Genomic DNA, 24,752 nt, shown 5'->3' on the forward strand with positions numbered 1-24,752 from the left:
AAAAAAAGCACTGACCCATGTCACTTTAGTTTTGTGTATTTCACTGTACATAAATTATATTTCAATAAAATGCATTAAAAAAAAAAAAGAAAAAAAGAACTGGTTGATCTTCATCCATTTCAGCAGGTGGCATATGATCAAGAACAGATGGTATGGAAGGAAGAAGTCCAAGCTTCACTGTAGGCATTGGCCAAAAACAAGGATCCAGGAATTGACGGATACCAACTGAAATGTTTGAACAAACAGATGCAGTGTTAGAGGTGCTTATTCATCTATGCCAAGAAATCTGGAAGCAGCTACCCGGCCAGCCAACTAGAAGAAATCAATATTCATGCCCATTCCAAAGAAAGGTGGTCCAAGAGAATGTGAAAATTATCAAACAATATCATTATTATCACACACAAGTAAAAATTCTGAAAAAAGGAACAGGCAGTGTTTCATTCTGTTCTACATAGGTTCACTGTAAGTCAGAAAAGATCCTAAAAAACATCAACAAAAAAAAAGTTCTGGGCCAGAACTGACTCGACAGCACCTAACAACAACAATAACTTTCAATCTGTATGCTGAACAAATAATCCAAGAAGGTGGGCTATATGAAGAAGATGCATTAACAGGATTGGAGGAAGATTCATGAACAACCTGAGATATGCAGATGACACATGCAGATTACTTGCTGGAAGCAAAGAGGATTTGAAGTACTTATTGATGAAGATCAAAGACTACAGCCTTCAGTACAACTTACACCTCAACATAAAGAAAACAAAAGCCCTCACATCTGGACCAATAAGCAACATCATGATAAACACAGAAAAGATTGAGTTGTCAAAGAGTTCATTTTACTTGGATCCATAATCAACAGCCATGGAAACGGCAGTCAAAAAACCAATTGATGTATTGTATCGGACAAATCTGCTGCAAAAGATCTCTTAAAAATTGTTTAAAAGCAAAGATGTCACTTTGAAGATGATAAGGTACAACAGACCCAAGCCATGGTATTTTCAATCACCTCATATGCATGCAAAAGATGGAAAATTAATAAGGAAGATTGAAGAAGAATTGATGGTTTTGAACTATAGTGTTGGCAAGGAACATTGAATATACAATGGACTTCCAGGAGAATGAAAAAAATCTTTCATTCGAATACAGCCAGAATTTTCCTTGGAAGCAAGATGGCGAGATTTGTCTTATATACTTTGGATATGTTATCAGCAGGGATGAGTCCCTGGAGAATGACATTATGCTTGAGAAAATAGAAGTTCAGGGAAAAAGAGTAATTCCCTCAACAAGAAAGATTGACACAGTGGCTGCAACAATGGGCTTATATATAGCAGTGTTTGTGAGGATGGTGCAGGACCAGTGTTTCATTCTGTTGCACACAGAGTCCCTGTGAGTTGGAACCGACTTGATGAACCTAACAACAACAACAGAACAAACAAAGGAAGAGGGAATAAAGCTATATTGGATCAAAGTCTTTGTATAGAATTGAAATTAAGTAGGTATGAATTTGAACTAGATTGTTATAAATTAAGATGTTAATTATAATTCTTAGAGAAACCACTAAAAAATAACTAAAATGTATAGTAAATGAAACAACAAGGGATTAAAATGGCACACTAGAAAGTATCTATTTAACACAAAATAATGATGGAGGAATAGAAGAACAAACAAAGAACGCCAGACATATAAAATAGAAAACAACTAGGAACATGGCAGCTCTTAGTCCCACTTTATCAGTAATTACATTAAATGTAAACGGATTAAACACTTCAATTAAAAGGCAAAGAAGGGATTAAACTATGATCCAACCATATGCTGTCCACAAGAGACACACTTTAGATTCAAAGACAAGAAGTAAAAGGATGAAGGTAAAAGGATAGAAAAAGATATGCTATGCAAACAGGAATCAAAACAGAGCTAAAGTGTCTATCTCAATATGAGACAAAGTAGACTTTAAGACAAAAATTGTTACTCTCATTGCCATTGAGTCGATTTGACTCATAGGGACCCCTCCTTGGGTTTCCGAGGCGGTATCTCTAAGGAAGTAGATTGCCCCATCTTCCTTCTGAGGAATGGCTGGTGGGTTTGAACCGCCAGCCTTCTGGTTAGCAGTCAAATGCCTTAGGTACTACGCCACCAGAATTCCCAGAGACAAAAACGACATTTTTTAATGATGAAAAGGTAAATACATCAAGAAGACATAACAATTGTAAACTTATGTACCTAATACTCAAAAAACCAAAAACCAAACTCACTGCCATCAAGTCTGCTCTGACTCATAGTGACCCCCATTGGGTTTCTGGGGTGGTATATCTTTACAGAAGTAGACTGTCCAGTCTTCCTTCTGCAGAGCAGCTGGTAGGTTTGAACCACCAGCCTTCTGGTTAGCAGTTAAATGTCTTAGGCACTATGCCACCAGAGCTCCTATGAATCTAATAAGAGATCCCCAAAATACATGAAGCAAAAATGGATAGAATTAAAATTAGAGACAATAATAGGTGGAGATTTCAATATTTTATTTTCAGTAAGGAGGACAAATAGATAAGAAATGGAAGACTTGAGCTACACTATAAACAAACTAGACCTAGCATACATCTATAAAACACTCCAGCAACAGCAGAATATACATTCTTTTCAAGTGCACACAAAACAGTCTTTAGCACATTCATGTTAGGTCATAAAAGAAGTCTTGACAAATTTAAAAGGATTGAAATAATACGAAGTGTGTCCTCTAACCACAATGAAAGAAATAATCAATAACAGAAGGAAATTTATAAAATTAAAATATAGAGAAATTAACCAACACACTCTTGAATGACCAATGAGATAAAGAAGAGTTACAAAGGAAATTAGAAAACACTTTAAGATAAATGAAAACAAAAACACACCATACCAAAATTTATGGAATGCCGCTAAATCAGTGCTTAAGAGGAAAATTTATAGCTGTAAATGCCTATCTTAGAAAGGAATAATGATCTTAAATCCATAATCTAACCCTCTACCTAAAGAAACTCAAAAAACAAGAAATTAAATCCAAAGCAAGCAGAAGAAAGGAAATAATAAAAGTAAAAGTGGAAACATATGAAATCAAGAAAATCAATGAAACCAAAAGTTGCTTCTTTGAAAAGATCAACAAAATTGACAAACTTAACTAAAATGACTAAGGAAAAAAAGAGCAAAAACACAAATTACTAAAATCAGAAATGAAAGAGACAGCATTACTACTCGCCTTATGGAAATAAAAAATCATTGTATGTATTTAGTATACAGATAGTCCCTGACTGGACCATGACCTGTGAATAAAGACCTTTGCCAGAAGGAGCTATGACGGTAACTATGTCTCTGGCCTGTCTGGGACCATGGGCTCCAAATCCAGTAATTAATGTTTTTGGTTTTATTTTTTAAAATCTAGATTAACTCAGAGTATTAAAAAACCTCAAGTTAGAGCACTAGGGCTATTTTCTATGGCCCTTGTTGATCTCTCAGGTTATCCGAACATCTCATTTAACTGGAAAGAGTTGCAGGAAACCTGACCTGTAGATTTCCAAGTTTCTGGTAAAGCTGGAGGCCTGGTGAGTGAGGAACTAAGACTCCGAGGACCTCCCTGGGTGATTTCTATACTCTGGGGGCTCTGGAACGCTGGTTCTGTTCTCAAGGAGACTCCAGCTCACCCTTCCAACTTGCTCATTCTGTGGGCACTTGTTGATCCTTATCTTAGCACCCTCTGGGCCTGGTGACCACTGCTGCTTGAGCAAATTCTTCCCCTGGGAACTTAATCTCTTACCTCTTCTTCTTCCTCCACGTGCCTTCCTTCTTTGAGGACTTTGTCTGTCTGTCCCCAAAATGTTGGCATTTCTTGACCTAATGCTTTTCTCACTCTGCCCACACTTCAAGTGACTTCATCCTTCTATTGGGTTTAGTCACCACCTCTCAGCTGACCATTCCCTGGCCCCAGCTCCAGCCTTCGAATTCAACCCACCCCTTCTAGATGTTCTCTAGACACTTGGCATTCAGTGTGTTACAAACTGCCTCATCCTCCCTGTCAGGACTGCTTATCCCACCCTTTTGAAGGCTCAGTCTCTGCAGATGGTATCCCATGTGCCAAATGGCCCATCAGACCAGAAAGCCTAGGACATACTGCCTGACCTCATGTGCCCAGGTCCCTGCCACACCAGATCTGGCTCCAGAGAAGTCCCTGGCTCTGGTAGGATCTGTGGAGGTTGTATTATACAACAGTGAAGAATGAGGGCTCAGTGTCAGAGGAACCTGACTTCAAAACCTGGTTCGTCACTTATTAGCTCTGTGAGCTTGGGCCAGTAACCTGACAATTCTGACTCTAAAATGTGAAGTAGAACATAAACCTCACAGTCTACTGGGAGGGCTAAATGAGGTGAGGCATGAAATGTGTTTAGCACTGGGCTTCGCATGTAGTAAATGCTCAAGCAGTATTTGCTTTAAACATAATTATGCATTCATGATTATTATTAACAAAAATAAATGGTTGATAATAATAATGGTAGCTACTATTGGTGATGGTGAATGATACCAGTTGCTGTTGAGTTTGTTCCAATTCATGGCAACCCCATTTGTGTCAGAGTAGAACTGCACTCCAAAGGATTTTCAATGGCTGACTATTCAGAAGTAGATCACCAGGCCTTTCTTCAGAGGTGCCTCTGGATGGACTCAAACCACCAACCTTTCATTTAGCAGACTAATGTTTTACCCATTTGCACTACCCAGAGACTCCTGATGAATGATATATTAATAAAAACCAATGCAGTTATTCTTGATCTTTATCATCATTATCATCAGCTTGACCAGTGGTCTGCAAATTATGGCCTATAAGCCAAATCTGGCCCACCACTTATTATCCTAAATAAAATTCTTTATTGGAACACAGCCACACTCACACATTTAAGTACTGTTTTATAGCTACAACATCAGAGCTGAAATAGGGTCAGATGGAAATATCTGACCCACAAAGCTTAAAATATTCGTTATAAGGTCCTTTACAGAAAAAGTTTGCCAAGCTCTGATCTTCACTTTGATCAGCTTTTAGTGATCCTGAGTTAGAAAGAGCCTTGAAGCACTAGCCACCTTCTGGGTACTTATACTCATTGGTGATGTCCCTCTGGCTGTCCTGGCCCACTGCCTTGGTGATGATCTTTTTCCCAATGCTCATCACGTCCACTGAGATCACACTGAACTCCTTCTTTCCGTTCACTGATTTCACCATCCAGATAAGCTGATCAGCATTCACTTCGGAGAAGATGAACTTGGTGTCATAACCTATGAAGATGTCACCATTGCAGATGGCAGCCAGTGGTGATGGCCCACAGCAGAAGCTACCTAAAGAGAAGCCAGGGAGGAACATTTTCAGTGGGATTTCCTGGCCCACCCTGCCTAGACCATGCTGGGCCTCCCATTTTCACATTGTCTTCCCTGCCAAGCAGCCAAACTCACTACCATCAAGTTGATGCTGACTCATAGCAGTCTCCCTTGGGTTCACAAGGCTGTAAATCTTTACGGAAGCAGACTGCCTTGTCTTTCTTCCATGGAATGGCTGGTTGGTTTGAAACCACTGACTTTTTGGTTAGCAGCCAAACACCACTAGAGCTCATCCATTCCTAACTCCATGGAAATGACAGCAGACTCCCAGACTCAAACAGGACTGTCAACAAGCTTTGCCCAGAGGGCAGAAAGATCTGGAGTGCTCATTTTGTGGCCTGTCTTTATTCTGAAAAGAGACATATTTCTCAGCTTTGGCTTCAAGAGTGTCAAGGAAACAATCTTTCCCATAAGAAGAAGCCACACTGCCTATACCACCACCATTAAACTCATCCCAGCAAAGCACAGGATTGTTATGACCTGGGTTTGAATTCCAGCTTCACATCTTGAGGCTATGTAATCTTGAGCAAGTTACTTTAGCTCTCTAAGCTTCCATTTCCTAGAAAATGGGAATAAAAACACTACCTACTTCATAAGGCTATTGTGAAGATTAAATGAAGTAACACATGTACTTAGTATTGTGCTTGGAACAAATGTAAGCGGTTGTTACTGATTTGGGCTGATAGGATACATTTCCATCCTAAGCTCTCTCTTCTAAATTTCTGGCAAGTGGATGAAAAAATCCCTTTATCAGTCATTAACAACTTAGTCTGAATTAATCTCTTGGCTCACAGTTCCTCAGTGGCAATTAGTTGTAATTTTGGTTTTCATGCTGGTGGTTCAAACCCACCAGCCACTCCTCAGAAGGAAGACTGGGCAATCTACTTCCACAGAGATACCACCTCGGAAACCCAAGGAGGGGTCGCTATGAATCTGAACCGACTCAACAACAGTGAGGTTTTTTATTTTTATTTTATTTTTTTTTTGTATTCTAGGTATTGGACGTGGTGTTCCCATTCTTTTATTTAATACTCAACATATGACTCCTCTCCCTTTCCTCATTTACAGCAGCCAAATGTGTGAATTCTGCATAGCAGAGGACTAGCACTCAGGAGGACCCCTAAGCTGACATTGGTTCAGATCCTAACTTGCTGAGTGACCTTGGGTATCCCCATCCCCGTCTCTGGCCTTATCTATAAAGTTGGCAGGTTACGTAGACTTCTAAGGTCCCTTTTTGGTCAGGTAACAGGGCTTTTTCTGCCTCTTAGGCTGATAGCCACATGGCTGCTCATGGCCTCATTGCCATGGCCACTGTCCCCACCTCAGCAGATGCAACCAGACTCCCTAAATCCAAGGAACTCACAAGCCTGCCCTGCTGAGACTCATATCATGGAACGCAGGGCCATATGGGAGCATCTTTGGCCCTTCTCATCTCTCAGGGACACTTCCTTTCACCCTTATCCCCTGTTACAAGGGTAATGCTGAAGAGAAAAAAGTAGACTGGTTTCACTCCTGCTAACAGCATTTCAGAGGTCCTTAGCATCCCATAGAGGCTGCAGTGCCTCAGGGACTGTGGGAGGGGGTGGGGTATCAGGGAGTCGGGGCAGGCTGATCCCCTGGTTACACTTTACCTGGAGCAGTTCTACTTTTACACAATGGGATATCTCATGCAGTTTCCTTCTGAAGAGCTTGTTTGCTCTAAAAAATGTTTGGGAACTATTGACCTATTTCTCTTTATTGGCAGACTTTAATATGGCCCTCACTGTTCATAATAAAGATGACTTGATTTCATAAATTTTCTGAGTATCCTCAGACCAGCCTCTTGCCTCTGTTTCCCCACCTCTACAAAGACATTCTCCAAAATCCTTCCAGCTACAAGGGCCTACAGTCCTACTCAGGACAAGGTATGTTGTTGTTGTTATGTGCTGTCGAGTCAGACCCGACTCATAGCGACCCCTCCTCGGGTTTCCGAGGCGGTATCACTACGGAAGTAGATTGCCCAACCTTCCTTCCGAAGAATGGCTGGTGGGTTTGAGCCACCAGTCTTCTGGTTAGCAGTCAAATGCCTTAGACACTACGCTACCAGAGCTCCTCAGGACAAGGTATACCAAACCACAAACAATCAGCCCTTTTCAATCCAACTTGGGCTCCCATATTGGCTTTGCCACTTGGAGATGCATGACCTCAGGCAACTCACTTCACCTCCCTGGGCTTCAGTTTCCTTATCTGTAAAATGGGAATAATGACAGACTTGATCTTGAAAAGTCAGTTGTGGGTTAAATGGGACCCTGTCAGTACTGCACATGGAACATTATTGTTGCTGTGTGCCACTGAGTCAATTCTGACCCTATAAGACAGAGTAGAACTGCCCCATAGCGTTTCCAAGGTAATCTTTGTGGATGCAGACTGCCACATTTTTTTCCTGTGGAGTGGCTGGTGGGTTCAAATTGCCAACTTTTGGTTAGCAGCTGGGCACTTAACCAACTTAACCACTGTGCCACCAGGGCTCTTTACATAGAACACAGTAAAAGGAAAAAAAAAAAGAAAACCATTGTCATTAAATTGATTCTGGCTCACGGCCACACCATGTGTTAACGGAATAGAAACTATCTCCATAGGTTTCGACGGCTGGCGGTTCAAACCCACCAGCCACTCCTCGGAAGAAAGGTTGGGCAATCCTACTTCCGTAGTGATACTGCCTCGGAAACCCAAGGAGGGGTCGCTATGAGTCGGGGCCGACTCGACGGCACATAACAACAACAACAACAACAATCTTTACCACAGCAAATCACCAGGCCTTTTTTCCACACCACTGCTGAGTAAATCTGAGCCACTAACATTTCGTTTAACAGCAGAACACTAACCCAGTGTTTTGGTTACCTAGTGCCACTCTGACAAGAATATACCACAAATGGGATGGCCTTAACAACAGGAGTTTATTCTCTTACACTTTGGAGGCTTTAAGTCCAAGTTCAAAGTGCCAGGCTCTAGAGGCTGGGTGAAAGACCCTCAACCTTGGGGTTCTGCTCTGCCTCCTGCTCCCGGCCCACTGAAGCTAGAGGCTTTTCTTTACTCAGACAGCTGCTGGCTGCTGAGGCTGCCAAGCCCAAAGTTGACAAGTAAAAAGGCACGATCGTGATATTACCAAATCACATGGCAGACCATTAATTCAAGTCCATTGTAACTCCCAAGGTTGCCAGAGCATGGCAGGCTGCTGAAGAATGACATGGCTACATGCAGGTTCAAGGTGCCATAAACTAGAGACCATTCTCAAAGCTTCTCTTTATATATAGGAAGCAGACCACATCCCAAAGGCAGCTGCTACTCAGCTGCTTGTGGTAGATACCACCATGGGACTGATTGCCAGTCTCATCATGGGAATAACTACCACCAGCTTCCCAGCCACTCAAACAGGCCCAGCCAAGTTGACACACAAACATAACCAGCACACCCAGGGGCCCAGGCACATAGTACAAAAAAAAAATTAACCAAACCCACTGCTATCGAGTCAAATTCTAATTCATAGCAACCCCCATTGGGTTTCCAAAGCAGTGGATCTTTACAGAAGTAGATTGCCCAGTCTTCCTTCTGCTGAATGGCTGGTGTGTTTAAACTGCCAATGTTCTTTGCTACCATTATTGTCACTATGTTGTTGTTATTAGCATTATCTTTATAAATGCTTGGCAAACAAAAACTCTGCTGGGTGGAAATGGCAAGAATGATTGAGCATGCTTTCTGTTTTGGAAAATTTTAATTAAATCTTTATCCACACCTTCTTAACTACATACCCAAAGCCCACAAAACCCAGGGCTAGGTGAGGAAAGTATCAGACCCAGCATACCCTCCTGCCCGCCCTGCCTACCCCCTCACCCTGGCTGAGTTCCTGCGGTGTGCCGTCCACGGCCTGCCATCCGTCACAGCCCTTGGGCAGATCCAACCTCTTCATCCAGGCATCCGTCCACACATGGAAATTCCTGCAGCAGGTAAGGAATAGCCCCGTCCCAGCCCACCCCCAAACACAGTGAGAGAGATACCTGCCAAAATGGCCAGGGACCCACAGAGATGGTTCTCAGGAATAGGGTACCTTTGTCAACACTGACAAGGGTGGGCTGTCTCTGAGTCCCACCCATCTTGCCTTGAAAGCTAAGTGTAAGAGTGGGGTGGGGTAAATCTCATCAGACACTGATTTGGTCTATGGCTCCTGAAGAACCAGGGAAGTTTTACCACTCGCTACAGTGAAGTCCTCTAGACAGGGACCAAATCTTACTTGTTTAGGTCTCTTTTGTGCCTATACAGTGTTTGCTGGATGAACAAATTAATCAGCAAGAGAGAGAAATAGCAGATCTCATCTTTCCCTGGGCTGTAGACTACCACTCACTAGGATTCTGGTTTTGTTCATCAGTTTACTTTGTAATTGGCCAGTCTCTGAACTCTCATGTTAGCTCTTGTTATTCTTAAGCATATTCTTTTGGTTTTTCTAGGTAAATAATTACATCATCTGCAAGTAGTGCAGTTTTAGTGCCTCCTTTCAGTAGTTTCATCTCTTTTTCCCCACTGGTCCTGCTACATGAACCAGAACTTCAGAGAGACCTGGTGAGTGAAAGCTGTGACAGCAGGTACCCCTGCCTGGCTCCAAGCCCAACTGGACATACCCTGATCTGCTGACTCCTCCAGTCCCTCTGCAACTTCTCATTCTTATTTCTATTCTGGTTGTTCTGTTTCCATTAATCTAGTTTCCCTGCCATCTTACATTCTTGTCTTTGTTTCAAAGTAATTTTTGACCATTTGGTCTCATATAAGTGATTTTTTTAAAGGAGCACAGTACTTATGGCTGATGTTCATTACTTTGTGAGCCAATGTGTTATTTAGCTACAAAGTAGCCTCACGGGTTAGTTTCAATTCAAGGTCTGAAGAATATCTCAGGGCAATAGTCTTGGGGAGTTCTCTGGTCTCAACCAGCCCAGTAAGTTGTTTTTTTTCTTTAGGAATGTGAAGTTCTGTTCCACATTTACCTCTCATTCTACCAGGGTCCATCTATTGTATCTGTGATTAGAACAGTAGTAATGGTAGCTGGGCACCATCTAGTTGTTGTGGTCTCAGGATAGATGAGACTGCGGTTCATGTACCTTTTTTTGTCCTGTAGACTAGTTTCTTCTTTGAATCTTGGGTTTCCTTCTTTCTCTTTGGCTCCAAATGAGTAGAGACCAGTAGTTCTATCTTAGATGGCCTTTTGCAAGCTTTTAAGACCCCAGGTGCTACTCACCAGACTAGGATGCAGAACCTAACTTAATGAACTGTATGTTACGGCAACTGACTGAGTTGTCCCATGAATCTATGACCCTAATCCTTCAAATTCAGAAAACCAATCTTATGAGGTGTTTGGTTATATCTAAGAAGTCTGAAATTATGTCCCCTATTATTATTATTAATATTATTATTATATATGAATATATGTGCATATTGTCATATGCATGCATATACAGGTATATGCATTTTTCACAAGCACTCTCAGGCGATTTTGGTAGATCTTCCAAGGGCAAATTTGAAAACACACTGAATTTCAAGGTGCCTATGACTTGAATTGGTCTCTGAAAGAGGTGGTAGGGACCCCAGAAGAGAGTAGGATCTCAGGGACAGGAAGGTCTGGAGGCAGGGCTTGGGCTAGAAAATTCCTGGGAGATGGAAGGAGGGAGGCAGGGCCATGCAGGAAGGAGGGACCCTACCAGACGGAGTCATTGGTCATATTGGAGATGACCTTGCCCTTCTCGTCCACGTAGATGTCCACTGTGAGGTTCTTCTCCGTGTCATGGGCTGACTCATAAGCGGTCACACTGCGTGCTGGGATGCCTAAGGCTCTCAGAACTGAAATGGCACCAAGCCAGGGTGATTGGTGACTGTGTGGGCTGGGAGGCCCTCCCTCAGTCTCTCTCCCACCGGCCCCTGGTCTCCCCAGTACCTGTGGTCAAGATCCCAGAGAACACCCAGCACTGGCCAAAAGGCACAGGCTGCCTCGTGGTGTAGTACTGCTGGAGGATAGGGGCACTGCCTGTCCACAAGTAGGGGGCCACGCCGCGTTTGTAGTTTCCTGACCAGTTCCCGATAAGCACGCCTTCGCCTTTGCTGTCCTGACTGCTCATCTGACACACACATAGAGGGGTGGGGTCAGTGTACACCCCGCAGCAGAACAAGGGGCTGCCAGCCCAGCCTGGCCACACCACCTCCCATGTGGACACCCCAGAACATCTTAGAATACTTGGGGAACAGTCTATCTGAGGCAGGCAGAGTACCCAGAAAAGCTAAAGAGCTCACCAGTCGTGTAACCTGGGGCAGATGCCCCCTCCCTTCTCTGTGCTTCAGTTTCCTCCTCTCTAAAATGATGGTAACAGTGACATCTTGCTCTAGGGTTGTGTTGAGGACAGCATGGGGTAAGCAATTGCCTGTCTTGTTATCTTTCATTTTTAAATTAACTAGCAGTGGCCTGCATCTCTCTCAACCTCTGAGGAGCGCTCAGAAGACAATCCTTCCCACATTATTAAAACCAGAAGGAGGGCAAAGCCACAGGAGATGATCTTTTAAAGCATTTACAATAGTGCTATGTAAATGTAACAAATTAGCAAAAGGTCCTATTTAGACTTTCGAAGTAATCTCAATTTAGAGAAGGTTCTACCGGCAAGCACAGAGAATCTTCTGGTAGGATTAAGGAAGATGACACTTGTCACAAATATTTGAACTGGTGGCCTGAGTCTGACCACACTTGCCCACTCTCTCCTGGCCTGCAAACTAAGGTTCTTTGCAAGCCCTGTCATTCCTTGCAAAAGCACAATTACACTGCCTTGTGTGTTAAAGATGTGTTAATGATGTCAGTTTCTTCAATGGAAACGTTTACAAAAGGCTGCAATTTCTGAACCCTGTTCTGGACTTGGGAGCTCTGGTGGCCTAGTGCCAAAGGCATTGGACTGCTAACCAGAAGGCTGGAGGTTCAAACCTTGGAAAGAAGATTAGGCAATTTACTTCCATAGAGTTATCACCTTGAAAACCCAAGAAGGAGTCACCATGAGTTGAAACCACTCAACGGCAGTGAGTTTGGTTTTATTGGTTGTGGCATTTGCTCAGTTTTAATTTGCTGAGCTTCAAAAATTGATGTGGCCCAGGCATCATGCGACCTCTTAGGTAATGTGGCCCAACAACCCTTCTCACTTATCAAAATCAGACAAGGCAAAGGCCATCCCCATGCACAAGCCTGATCAGAGGGAGTAAAAGCAGATAGAAGAGAGAAAGGCAAAGGTCCTGGCCAAAGCAGGGACACAGACACACACACACACACACACACACACACACACACACACACCCCTTAAAGTAGGCACTCTGGACCACAGGCTTTCCTCTTGCCCCATCTAGTGGCTCCAGTCTGTCTGTGTCTACTGGACCTCTAGCCAGCTATAGTGCAATGGGTGCTGGTGGTGGGGATCCTGAGCTCAAGGGACACTTGTTGTTGTTGTTGTTGTTATGTACCAGGGACACTTAGACTTTCAAAAATCCTAATGGCCTGTGTTTTTTTCCCTGTAGAACAAGACAGATTCTTCTTCCAGATGTGGTAGACAGATACTAAGACCAGCTGCCAGTGAGTTGATTCCAACTCATGTGACCTCATGTATGTCAAAGCAGACCTGTGCTCCATAGGGTTTTCATGACTGTAATTTTATGGAAATAGATGGCCATATAACCTTTGGATTGGCAGCCAAGCACATTAACGATTTGCACCATCCAGGACCTCCAGCCTCTTCAGAAAACCAAAAACCTACTGCTGTTGAGTCAATTCTGACCCATAGCAACACTAAAGGACAGAGTACAACTACTCCATAGGGTTTCCAAGGCTGTAAATCTTTACAGAAGCAGATTGTCTCATCTTTCTCCCATGGAGCAGCTGGTGGGTTCCAACCACAAACCTTAAGGTTAGCAGCCAAAGGCTTAACCACTGCACCACCAGAGCTCCTTAGCTTCTAAGAACGCCCAAGTAATTGCCACCTCTGGTGTTTACAGTCTATGTAATTCCCTCTCCTAAGGGTGTGGGCTGGACTTAGTAACTCACTTCTAACCAACAAAATACAGCAAAAGCAAAGAGATGTCTCCCTTCGGAAATCAGGTTTCAATAAGACTATGGCTTCCCTCTTGGGCAGCCTCTCTCTCGCGGACACACATGCTTGCTTTGATGGAAGTCAGCCATCCCGTCTCTGGCCAACAGCCAGCTAGCCGAGGAACTGAATTCTGCCAACAAACAACCATCTTGAGGGCAAGGCTTCCCTCAGGGGAGCCTTAAACTGACAGCAGCCCTGGCCAACATAACACCTCAGCTCTGCAACATGTGAACCAGAGGGCCCAACTAGATGACACTGGAATTCCTAGTCCCCAGAAACTGTGAAACAATAAGTGTTGGTTGTTTTAAACCATTGTTTGCTAATTTGTTACACAGCAATAGGTCACTAGTATATCAGTCCCCTTGAGTGTCCTTGCCTGGGGTGGGAACCCTAGTTAGGCAGCCCTGACCAGAAGCTCTGCCTGATCACAGTAGATCAAGGTGGGCCCATCAGAGGCACATCCTTCTAGGGCCAAGGAAGCCATGTTAACAGGGGACCTAGGTGGGGGAAGAGTTGTCAGGCCTGAAACTGATGGTCCCCAAAGTCTGCTGGGGTTCTGAGATAACCTATTCTTTTGTAACCTAATTAAGGAAGGCTCATTGCCACATCTGGGAGTCCTGGAGTGGTCACTCTTGACTCACAGCCTGAAGAAGTGAGGAGCCCTGGGCTGGTAATCAGAAGGACTGGCTGTACCACTCACTGTGCAGCCTTGGGCCAATCACCTCATCTCTCTGGGCTGACTTCCTCACCTCTGAAACAGGCAGCAGCTCAGCCTACTGCTTCTCAAATCCCAATACTCATAAGAATCACCTGGAAATGGGCTGCTACCAGCCCCACAACTTGGCAGACATCAGGCTGGGTACTCGTTAAATGTCCAATCCTTGTCAAAACCCAAAAGATGAACTCATCCGGAGCCCAGAGAGGCAAAGGGTCTTACCCAGGGTCACAGAGCTTGAAAGATATAAAGCATCCAGGGGTGTATACCTCTGTCTCCGCAACTGAGAACCTGCACCTCTCCATTGCAAGGAGCCCCTGCTCATGACTCAGCCTCCTTTTGCTTATTCTTTCTCATGGGCCAGCCCATCCTCTAGCTGAAATGATAAGGAGGCTGGAATGTGTCAGCATGAAGGTAGGGGGGAAGGAGCAGGCACTTCTTTCCCTGGGCCTGGCAGACTCTGTTCCTGAGCCCCAGGAGGCCAAGCATGAGGGCTCCATGGTCATCCTATCAGCCACTGACTTGGAACTGCCAAGAAGGGGAAGAGGAGAACAGTCATTTATTAAGTGCCTTACATGTGCCAGGGGGCAGTGGGGGTTCAGTGGTAGAACTCTCACCTTCCATGCAAGAGACTGGGGTTTGATACCTGGCCAATGCACCTCAAGTGCAGCCCCACCATCCATCTGTCACTGTAGACTTGTGTATTATTATGATGCTAAATGGATTTCAGTGGAGCTTCTAGACTCAGACGGGCTAGGAAGAAAGGCCTGGCTATTTGCACCATTGAAAACCCTATGCATTTTCTTCCATTGTGCTTGAGGTCACCAGGCATCGGGCACTGACTCAACCACAGCTCACAACATGTGCCAGGCACACGCTCACAGCTGTACTATGAGAAGGTCTTTCCAAGGTCCCTAACTCATAGACTTTCCTGGAGATGACCACAGTCTGCCACCATCCACAGGTGGCAAGAGCATCTCTGTGGACATCAGGAAAGCAGTTCTCAACGTGTGGTTGGGAGACCCCTGGAAATTCCCAAGGCCCTTTCAGGGATCTGTGAAGTCAAAAGAATTTCAGAATAATCCTAAGATGTTATTTGCCTTGTTCACTCTCATTCCTTTCACCAAATTCACTGCTGTCAAAGTCAGCTCTGACTCATAGCGACCCCTCCTTTGGTTTCCAAGATGGTATCTCTATGGAAGTAGATTGCCCAGTCTTCCTTACAAGGAGCGGGTGCTGGGTTTGAACCTCCAGCCTTCTGGTTAGCAGTCAAATGCCTTAGGCACTACGCCACCAGAGCTCTGAAAATGATGTGGCTTAAAATTCCACATTGCAGCCAATTTTAAAAAGTGTTGTTTATTAAGATGCAACCATTGGTCTCTCCTCAACTGGAGGAAAGGAGAGTGAAGAAAATCAAAGACTCAAAGAAACAATCAGTCCAAAGAACTAATGGACCAAACCACAGCCTCCATTACCCTGCGATCAGAAGAACTAGATGGTGACCAGATACCACTACAGACCACTCTGAGAAGGATTACAGTAAAAGGTCCTGGACAGAGTGGGAGAAAAATGCAGAACAAATTCAAAGTCATAAAAATGACCAGACTTACTGGTCTGATAGAGACTTGTGGAACTCCCAGGACTATGGCCCTTAGACACTCTTTGAAACTTGAACTGAACCCACTCCCAGAGATCACTTTGTAGACAAACAACATATAGGCCTACCCCTGTGTTACTGCAATCTTTCACATGTAGATTCAATAGACGTATTCTTTATGAGATTAAAAACCTGCTGTTGAGTCAGTTCTGAATCATGGCAATCCTATGTGTGTCAGAGTAGAATTGTGCTTCATAGAGTGGTTTTGTGTGTGTGTTCACTTGTTTTGAACATTTTATTGTGGTTTCGATGAAAGTTTACAAAGCAAATTAGTTACCCATTCCACAATTTATACATACACTGTTTGAGACATTTGTTGCAATCCCCTCCATGTCAGCATTCTCCCTACTTCCCCCTTGGGTTCTACATTTCTATTCAGAGCTTTTCTGCCCCTTCCTGCTTTCTGGAGATAATCAAGAAGCTCAATATCATCAGTCAGAACAAGACCAGGGGCTGACTGTGGACCAGACCATCAATCGCTCCTATGAAAGCTCAAGTTGAAGCTGAAGAAAATTTAAGCTAGTCCATGAGAACCAAAGTACAACCTTGAGTATATGCCACCTGATTGTGGAGACTATATCAAGAATAGATCTGATGTGTTGAATAACAATGACAAATACCAGACAAGTTGTAGAAGGACATCATACATGAAGAAAGAAAAAGCTCATTGAAAAGAGAAGAAAGGAAGAAAAGACCAAAATGGATGTCAGAAGAGACTCTGAAACTTGCCTTTGAACATAGAGTAGCTAATGTGAATGACAGAAATGATGACATAAAAGAGCTGATTTCAACAGCCAGCTCAATAAGACTAAGAGTTATAATGAAATGTGCAAAGACCTGAAGTTAAAATCAAAAGGGAAGAAGATACTCAGCTTTTCTCAAGCTGAAAGAACTGAAGGAAAAACAACAAGCCTCAAGTTGCACTACTGAAGGATTCTATGGACTAAATATTGAACGACACAGGAAGCATCAAAAGAAGACAGAAGACCCAAAATAACTGGTGGACGTTCAATCATTCCAGGAGGTAGAACATGATCCAGCACTTATGGTACTGAAGGGAGAACTCCAAGCTGCACTGGAGGTGTGGTGAAAAACAAGGCTCTGGGAACTGATGGAATACTACTTGAGATGTTTCAATAAATGGATGCAACACTGGAAGCGCTTATTCCTCTATGCCAAGAAATTTGGAAGACAGCTACCTGGCCAAGAGACTGGAAGAGAGCCACATTTGTACCACGTCAAAGAAAGGTAATCCAAGAGAATGTGGGAAAAAATGAACCATATCATTAATAGCACACACAGTAAAATTTTGCTAAAGAAAATTCAAAAACGGTTGCAGCAGTACATCAACAGGGAACTGCCAGACATTCAAGCTGGATTCAGAAGAGAATGTAGAATGAGGAATATCATTGCTTATATTATATGGAGCTTGGCTGAAAGCACAGAATACCAAAGAGATATTTCCCTGTGTTTTACCAATTATGCAAAGGCATTCGACTGTGTGGATCATAATAAATTATGGATAACACTGTGAAGAATGAGAATTCCAAAACAGTTGTGCTCATATAGAACCTGTAGACCAAGAGCAGTTATTCAAACAAAACAAAGGGATACTTCATGGTTTATAATAAGGAATGATGTACATCAGAGTTGCATCCTTTCACCATGCTTATTTAGTCTGTATGCTGAGCAAATAATCTGAGAACTGGACTATATGAAAAAGATTTTGTCATCAGGACTGGTGGAACCTATGATATGCACATGACACAACCTTGCTTGCTGAAAACAAAGAGGACTTGAAGCACTTACTCATGAAGATCAAAGACTATAGCCTTCAATATGGATTACAACTCAACATAAAGAAAACCAAAATCTTCACAACTGGACCAATTAGCAACATCATGATGAACACAGAAAAAAAAAAAAAAATGAAGCTGTCAAGGATTTCATTTTAGTTGAATCCACAATCAATCCCCATAGAAACAGCTGTCAAGAAATCAAATGCCATTGTATTGGACAAATCTGGTGCAAAAGATCTCTTTTAAGTGTTAAAAAGGAAAAGATGTCACTTTGAGGACTAAGGTGCACCCGACCCAAGCCATGGTATTTTCAGTTGTCTCATGTGCACGCAAAAGTTGGAAGATGAATAAGGAAGACTGAAGAAAAATGGACCCATCTGAATTATAGTGTTGATGAAGAATGTTGAATATACCATGGACTGTCAGAAGAATGAACAAATCTGTCTTAGAAGAAGTACAGCTAGCAGCAAGGATGGCAAAATTTCATTTCACATACTTTGGACATGTTATCAGGAGGGATCAGTCCCTGGAGAAGGACATCATACTTGGTAAAGTGGAGGGTCAGTGAAAAGAGGAAGAGCCTCAACGAGATGGAGTGACACAGTGGCCGCAACAGTGGGCTCAAGCACAGCAAGGATCGCGAGGATGGTGCGGGACTGGGCAGTGCTTTGTTCTGTTGCACACAGGGTGCTGTAAGTCAGACTGACTTGAGGGAACTTAACAACAACAACCTACATTCTCAATTTTGCTTTTGGGCAAATGCTGCCTTTTGGTCTTGAAGAGTTGCATGTTCTGAGGAGCAAGTTCTGTGTGGGTGTAACTGTTCACTTTATAGGCCTGCCTATTGTTTGGCTGTGAGGTGGTCTCCAGGAGTGGGTTCAATTCTAAGTATGAAGTGTGCGCAAGGGCCATAGTCTTGGGGTTTCCACCAGCCTCTATCAGATCAGTTAATCTATTCTTTTTTTTTTTTTTTTAATTATTATTAATTTGAATTTGTTTTTTACGTTTTTCTCTCACTCTGTCTGGGACCTTCTATTGTGATACTGGTCAGAGCGGTCCACAGTGGCAGCCAGACATCATCTAGTTCTGATCTTAGGCTTTTGGAGGCTTTGGTTTGTGTGATCCATTAGTCCTTTGGACTAATTGGTTCCTTGTGTCTTATGTTGTCTTCACCTTTCTTTGCTCTAGACAGGAAGAAGAAAGCTCACAAGCTTTTAAAACTCCAGTTGCTACTCACCAAATTAGGATGTAGAACACTGTCTTTTTGGGTTATGTTATGCCAATTGACCTAGATGTGCCCTCAGACTATTGTCCCTGGCCTTCAAGCTCAGTAACTCAGACCCACGAGGTGTGCAGTTATGGATACGTTTTTCTAACTGTGTCTTTTATTATATACATGAATATGTTTGCAGCACATACAAATATATTTGTAGACATATCCACTGCCAAACCTATAGATGCATGTAGTTGTACTTCCATAAGCAGTCCACACCTGCTCAGTTTACATATCTGCCTATGTTGCTTTTGTCAGGTTCTATCAAGCTGGCTGTGACTCCTAGCAACCCTATGTACAACAGAACAGAACACTGCCCAGGCCTGTGCTATCCTCTCAGTACTTGCTATACTTGAGCCCATCATTGCAGCCATGTGTCAATCCAGCTTGTTGATAGCTTTCCTCTTTTTCACTAATCCTCTACTTTACCAAGCATGACATCCTTCTCCAGGGACTGGTCCTTTCTGACAACATGACCAAAGTAGGTGATATGAAGTCTTGCCATTCCCGCTTCTAAGAATCATTCTACCTATGTATCCACTCATAAATTATTGTTGCAGGAATATATATGTAATTGTATTCACCGTTGTTCCCTTTTGCTTTTGCTTACTTTACTCTCAGTGTCTTCCTTTGCCTTCATCATGTTGTGCTGACTTCCCTCAATTTGTGTATTGTTTTTCCTTCAACAGAGTTAACACACTTGCACCATCTAGTTAGCTTCTGCTCTTTCTTGGTAACCATCAAAGAATGTTTCTTATCGTGTGAAAACCTTTCCTTCACTTTTTATAATAGTGGTCTCATACAATATTGGTCCTTTTGTGATCAGATTTATTTCATTCAGCATAATGTCCTCCAGGTTCATCCATGTTGTGAAATGTTTTACGGTTCTTCCTTATTCTTTAACGTTGTATAGTAAATCATTGTGTGTATGTATCACAGTTTGTTTATCTATTCATCCATTGATGGGTGCTTACGTTGTTTCCATCTTTTTGCTAATGAGAATAATGCTGCAATGAACATAGGTGTGCTTGTGTTTATTTGTGTCATAGCTCTTATTTCTCCAGGATATATTCCTAGGAGGGGCTTGCCTGATCATATGGTATTTCTATTTCTATCTTTTTAACGAAGTGCCATACCATTTTCCACATGGTTGTATCATTTTACATTTTCACCAGCAGTGAAGGAGAGTTCCAAACCACCCCCCCCACACACACACACAACTTCACCAGCATTTGTTGTTTTCTGTTTTTTTGATCATTGCCATTATTACTGGGGTGAGATGGTATCCCATTGTAGTTCTAATTTGCATCTCTCTAATGTCTCTGGTAGCATAGTGGCTAAGACACTTGCCTGCTAACCAGAAGGCTGGCGGTTCAAACCCACCAGCCACTCCTCGGAAGGAAGGTGGGGCAATCTACTTCCGTAGTGATACTGCCTTGGAAACCCAAGGAGGGGTCGCTATGAGTCGGGGCCGACTCGACAGCAAACAACAACAACAATGTCTAATGACAGCAAGCATTTCTTCATGTGTTTGTCAGCTACCTGAATTTCTTCTTTGGTGAAGTGTCTGTTCATATCCTTTGCTGATTTTTAAAATTGGATTGTTTGTCTTTTTTTTGTTGAGGTGTTGAAGTTATCTAAAAATTTTAAAGATTAGTCTCTTGTCAGGTATGTTGTTGCCAAAATGTTTTTTCTAGTCTGTAGGTTCTCTTTTTACTATTTTGGAGACATCTCTTGATGCACATAAATACTTAATTTTTAGGAGGTGCTAGCTGCCTAATTTATCTTCTGCTGTTTGTGCATTTTTTAGTTACATTTGATAGACTATTTATGCCATAAATTAGGGCCCCTAGGTTTGCCCCTATTTTTTCTTCCATGACCTTTATAGTTTTAAGTTCTACATTTAGGTCTTTGATCCATCGTGAGTTAGTTTTTGTGTAGGTGTCGAGTATGGATCCTGTTTCAGTTTTCTGCAAATGTATATCCAGTTTTGCCAGCAGCATTTGTTAAAGCGACTTCCCCATTTAATGGATTCTGACTCTGTCAAAAATCAACTGTCTACAGGTAGATGGGTTTACTTCTGGGTTCTCAATTCTGTTCCATCAGTGTATGTGTCTGCTGCTGTACCAGTACAAGGCTGTCTTGACTGCCATGGCTGTATAGTAATTTCTGAGATTGGGAAATGTAAGGCCTCCCACTTTGTTTTTCTTCAATAATGCTTTACTTATCCAGGACCTCATTCCTTTACAAATAAAGTGTGTGATTAGTTTTCACATCTCATTAAAACATGTTGGAATTTGTATTGGGATTACATTATATCCATAGATCACTTTGGGTAGTATTGACATTTTCACAATGTTAAATCTTCCTTTCCTTGAGCATGGTATGTTTTTTCATTTACGTAGTTCCTTTTCACTCTTTGCAGTAGTGTTTTGTAGTTTTCTTTGTAGTTTTCTTGTAGTATAAGTCTTTTACACCCCAGGTTTGCTTTATTTCTAAGTATTTTGTCTTTTGGGGGCTACTGTAAACAGTATTGTTTTCCTGATTCCTTTTAGAAGTTCTCTTTGTTAGTGTAGAGGAGTGTGACTCATTTTTGTATATGATCCTTTACCCTGACACTTTGCTGACTCTTATTAGTTCCATTAGCTTTCTTGCAGAATCTCTGGGATTTTCTAAGCATAGCATCATATTATCTGTGAATAAACCAAAAAAAAAAAAAAAAAACCCTTCACTGCTGTTGAGTCAGATCCAACTCATAGCGACCCCTCCTTGGGTTTACGAGGCAGTATTACTACCAAAGTAGAGTACCCAATCTCTCTTTTGAGGAGTGGCTGGTGGGTTTGAACCACCAGCCTTCTGGATAGCAGTCAAATGCCTTAGGCATTATGCCACCAGAGCTCCTTGGGATAGTTTTACTTCTTCCTTACCAATCTGGATGAATTTTATTTCCCTTTCTTGCCTTATTGCTCAGCTAGGACTTCTAGAACAATACTGAATAAAAGTGGTAATAAAATACAGCATTGTATGGTTCCTGTTCTCAAAGGGGAATGCTTTCAGTCTGTCTCCACTGACAATAATGTTGGCTGTTGGTTTTGTATATAAGCCCTTAATTATATTGAGGAATTCCTTTCCATTTCTCTTTTTTATAAGAGTTTTTAACAGGAACAGGTGTTAGATTTTATCAAATGCCTTTTGCATATCAATTGAGATGATCTGTGTTTTTTTTTTCCTTTGTCTTACTTACATGGTGGATTATGTTTATTGATTTTGTAATATTGAACCATCCTTGTATACCTGCTATGAATCTTACTTGGTCATGATGTATTATTTTTCTGATGTTCTTTTTTGTTGAATTCTATTGGCTAGAATTTTGTTGAGAATTTTTTATGTCTATATTCATGAGGAATAATGCTGTATGATTTTCATTTTTCATGATGTTTTTGTCTGGCTTTGGTATCATGGTTACACTAGCTGCATAGAATGAATTCAGGAGTACTCCATCCTTTTCTATGTCTGGAATAGTTCGAGTAGAATTGATGTTGACTCTTCTCTGAATGTTTGGTAGAATTCTCCAGTGAAGCCATCTGGTCTGAGCTTTTCTTGGGGAAAAGCTTTTTCCCTTTTTGTTTGTTTGCTTTTAATGACCACTTCAATTTCTTCTTTTATTATTGGTCTGTTCAAATTTTCTACTGCAATTTGTGTCAGTTTAGGTAGGTAGTGTGTTTCTAGAAATTAATCTATTTCTTCTAGGTTTTCAAATTTGTTGGCGTACAATTCACTGTATTATGTTATGATCCTGCTTATTTCTATAGGTTCTGTTGTAATGTCATTCATCTCATTTCTTATTTGGGTTATGTGCATCTTCTCCTTCCTTCCTTTGCCAAAAAAAAAATTTATAATGAAATTTAATGCAGTGAGTTTTCCTTGCTTTTCAAAATGACAAGGAGCTCAGATGGCTCAGTGCCTAAGGCATTTGACTTCCAACCAGATGATTGACTGTTCAAACCCACCAGATGCTCCATAGAATAAAGATGAGGCAATGTACTACCATAAACATTTACCACCTCAGAAATCCAGTAGGGGTTACTATAAGTCAGAATAGACTTGATGGCAGTGAGTTTGGTTTGTTTTTGCTTTTCTGAAAACTACATGCTAAAGAAAAAATATATTAATTAATCTTTATGTTTGTTTATTGACTTGATTTTTAAAATTATGCTGGCTTAACATTATTTGTCATCTTGTACCATTATGAACCCAAACCACAGCATTCAGCAAACTAAATATCCTTACAAAGATGAAGCAAAATTTTCAATTCCCAAAGGCACAAATAAATGATATATTTTAATTTATATTTGGTTAACTAAAACTAAACTCAACTCACTGCTGCTGAGTCGATTTTGACTCATAGCGACCCCTCCTTGGGTTTCTAAGGTGGTATCACTATGGAAGTAGATTGCCCCAGCTTCCTTTCGAGGAGTAGGTTTGGCCCGTGGTTTGTCAATTTTACTGAAACTTTCAAAGAACCAACTTTTAGTCTTGTTTGATCCTTCTATTGTTTTTCTGCTATTTCATTTATTTCTGCTTTAATCTTTATTATTTCCTTTCTTCTGGTGACTGTGGGCTTCTTTTGTTGTTCTTCTATTTGTTTGAGTTTTAGGGTCAAGGTATTGATTTTGGCTCTTTCTTCTTTTTTGATATGTGCACCTATTGCTATAAATTTTCCTCTGAGCACTGCTTTTGCTGTGTCCTAGAGGTTTTGATATGCTGTGTTTTCTTCATATTCATTTGATTCTAAGAAATTTTAAAACTTTGCTTTTAATTTCTTCTGACCCAGTAGTTTTTAAGTAAGGTATTATTTAATTTCCATGTATTTAATTTTTTGTGGCCTAGAATATGATCTATTCTGAGAAATGATCCACATGCATTGGGTAAGATGTGTACAGGGCTGCTATTTGGTAGAGTATCCTGTATATGGCTATGAAGTCAAGTTGGTTGATTGTGCTATTTAGATTTTCTATGTCTTTATTAAGGAGTTCTGGTAGCATAGTGCCTAAGGCACTTGACTGCTAACCAGAAGGCTGGCGGTTCAAACCCACCAGCCACTCCTCGGAAGGAAGGTTGGGCATTCCTACTTCCGTAGTGATGCTGCCTCGGAAACCCAAGGAGGGGTCGCTATGAGTTGGAGCCGACTTGATGGCAAATGACAACAACAACATGTCTTTATTGAGTTCCTCTAGTTGTTCTGTTAAACAACTAGAGAAAATGGTTAAAGTCATGTGTTAAAGTCTTCTAGTATTATTGTAAAACCATCTATTTCAATTTTCAAGTCTGTTAGAGTTTATTTTATGTATTTTGGAGCTCTGTCATTTATTATTTATTAGGTATTTATTATTGGGTGCATAGATATTTATTATTGTTATATCTTCTTGGTGGATTGATCCTCTAATCATTAGATAATGACCTTCTTTGTCTTTTATAATGGATTTTAACTTAAAGTCTCTTTTATCCAATTTAATATTGCCACTCCTGTTCTCCTTTATACCATTTACTTGATATGTTTTTTCCCATCCTTTTAACTGTTTTACATTTTTGTGTATAATGTGTGTGTTGTATAGACAACATATTGATATGTCGTGCTTTATTAAAATCCATTTGGCCATTCTCTGTTGACTTAATCCATTTACATTCAGTGTGATTATCCATGGGTGTGGATTAATTGCTCATTTTGTTATACTTTTTTGTAATGTTAATGTTTTCTTTGTTCCTCTTAATTTTCAGCACTTAGTTC

At 41.6% G+C, this 24,752-nt stretch overlaps 1 protein-coding gene across 1 annotated transcript in view; it reads right to left on the reverse strand.

Moving 5' to 3' along the window:
* Window positions 1-24,752, reverse strand: part of TGM4 (transglutaminase 4) — a 69,737-nt gene that overhangs the window by 15,216 nt on the left and 29,769 nt on the right. Inside the window, exons 7-10 of the mRNA XM_042782159.1 lie at window positions 11,342-11,522; window positions 11,109-11,247; window positions 9,256-9,359; window positions 5,095-5,346 (exon numbers count right to left, since the gene is read on the reverse strand). Of these exons, the coding sequence (XP_042638093.1) occupies window positions 5,095-5,346; window positions 9,256-9,359; window positions 11,109-11,247; window positions 11,342-11,522 (676 nt within the window). The remainder of the gene's footprint in view (window positions 1-5,094; window positions 5,347-9,255; window positions 9,360-11,108; window positions 11,248-11,341; window positions 11,523-24,752) is intronic.

Source organism: Orycteropus afer, unplaced genomic scaffold (assembly GCF_000298275.1).
Source record: "Orycteropus afer afer isolate SDZICR_OR568_19922 unplaced genomic scaffold, OryAfe1.0 scaffold00250, whole genome shotgun sequence".
Lineage (NCBI taxonomy): Eukaryota > Metazoa > Chordata > Mammalia > Tubulidentata > Orycteropodidae > Orycteropus > Orycteropus afer.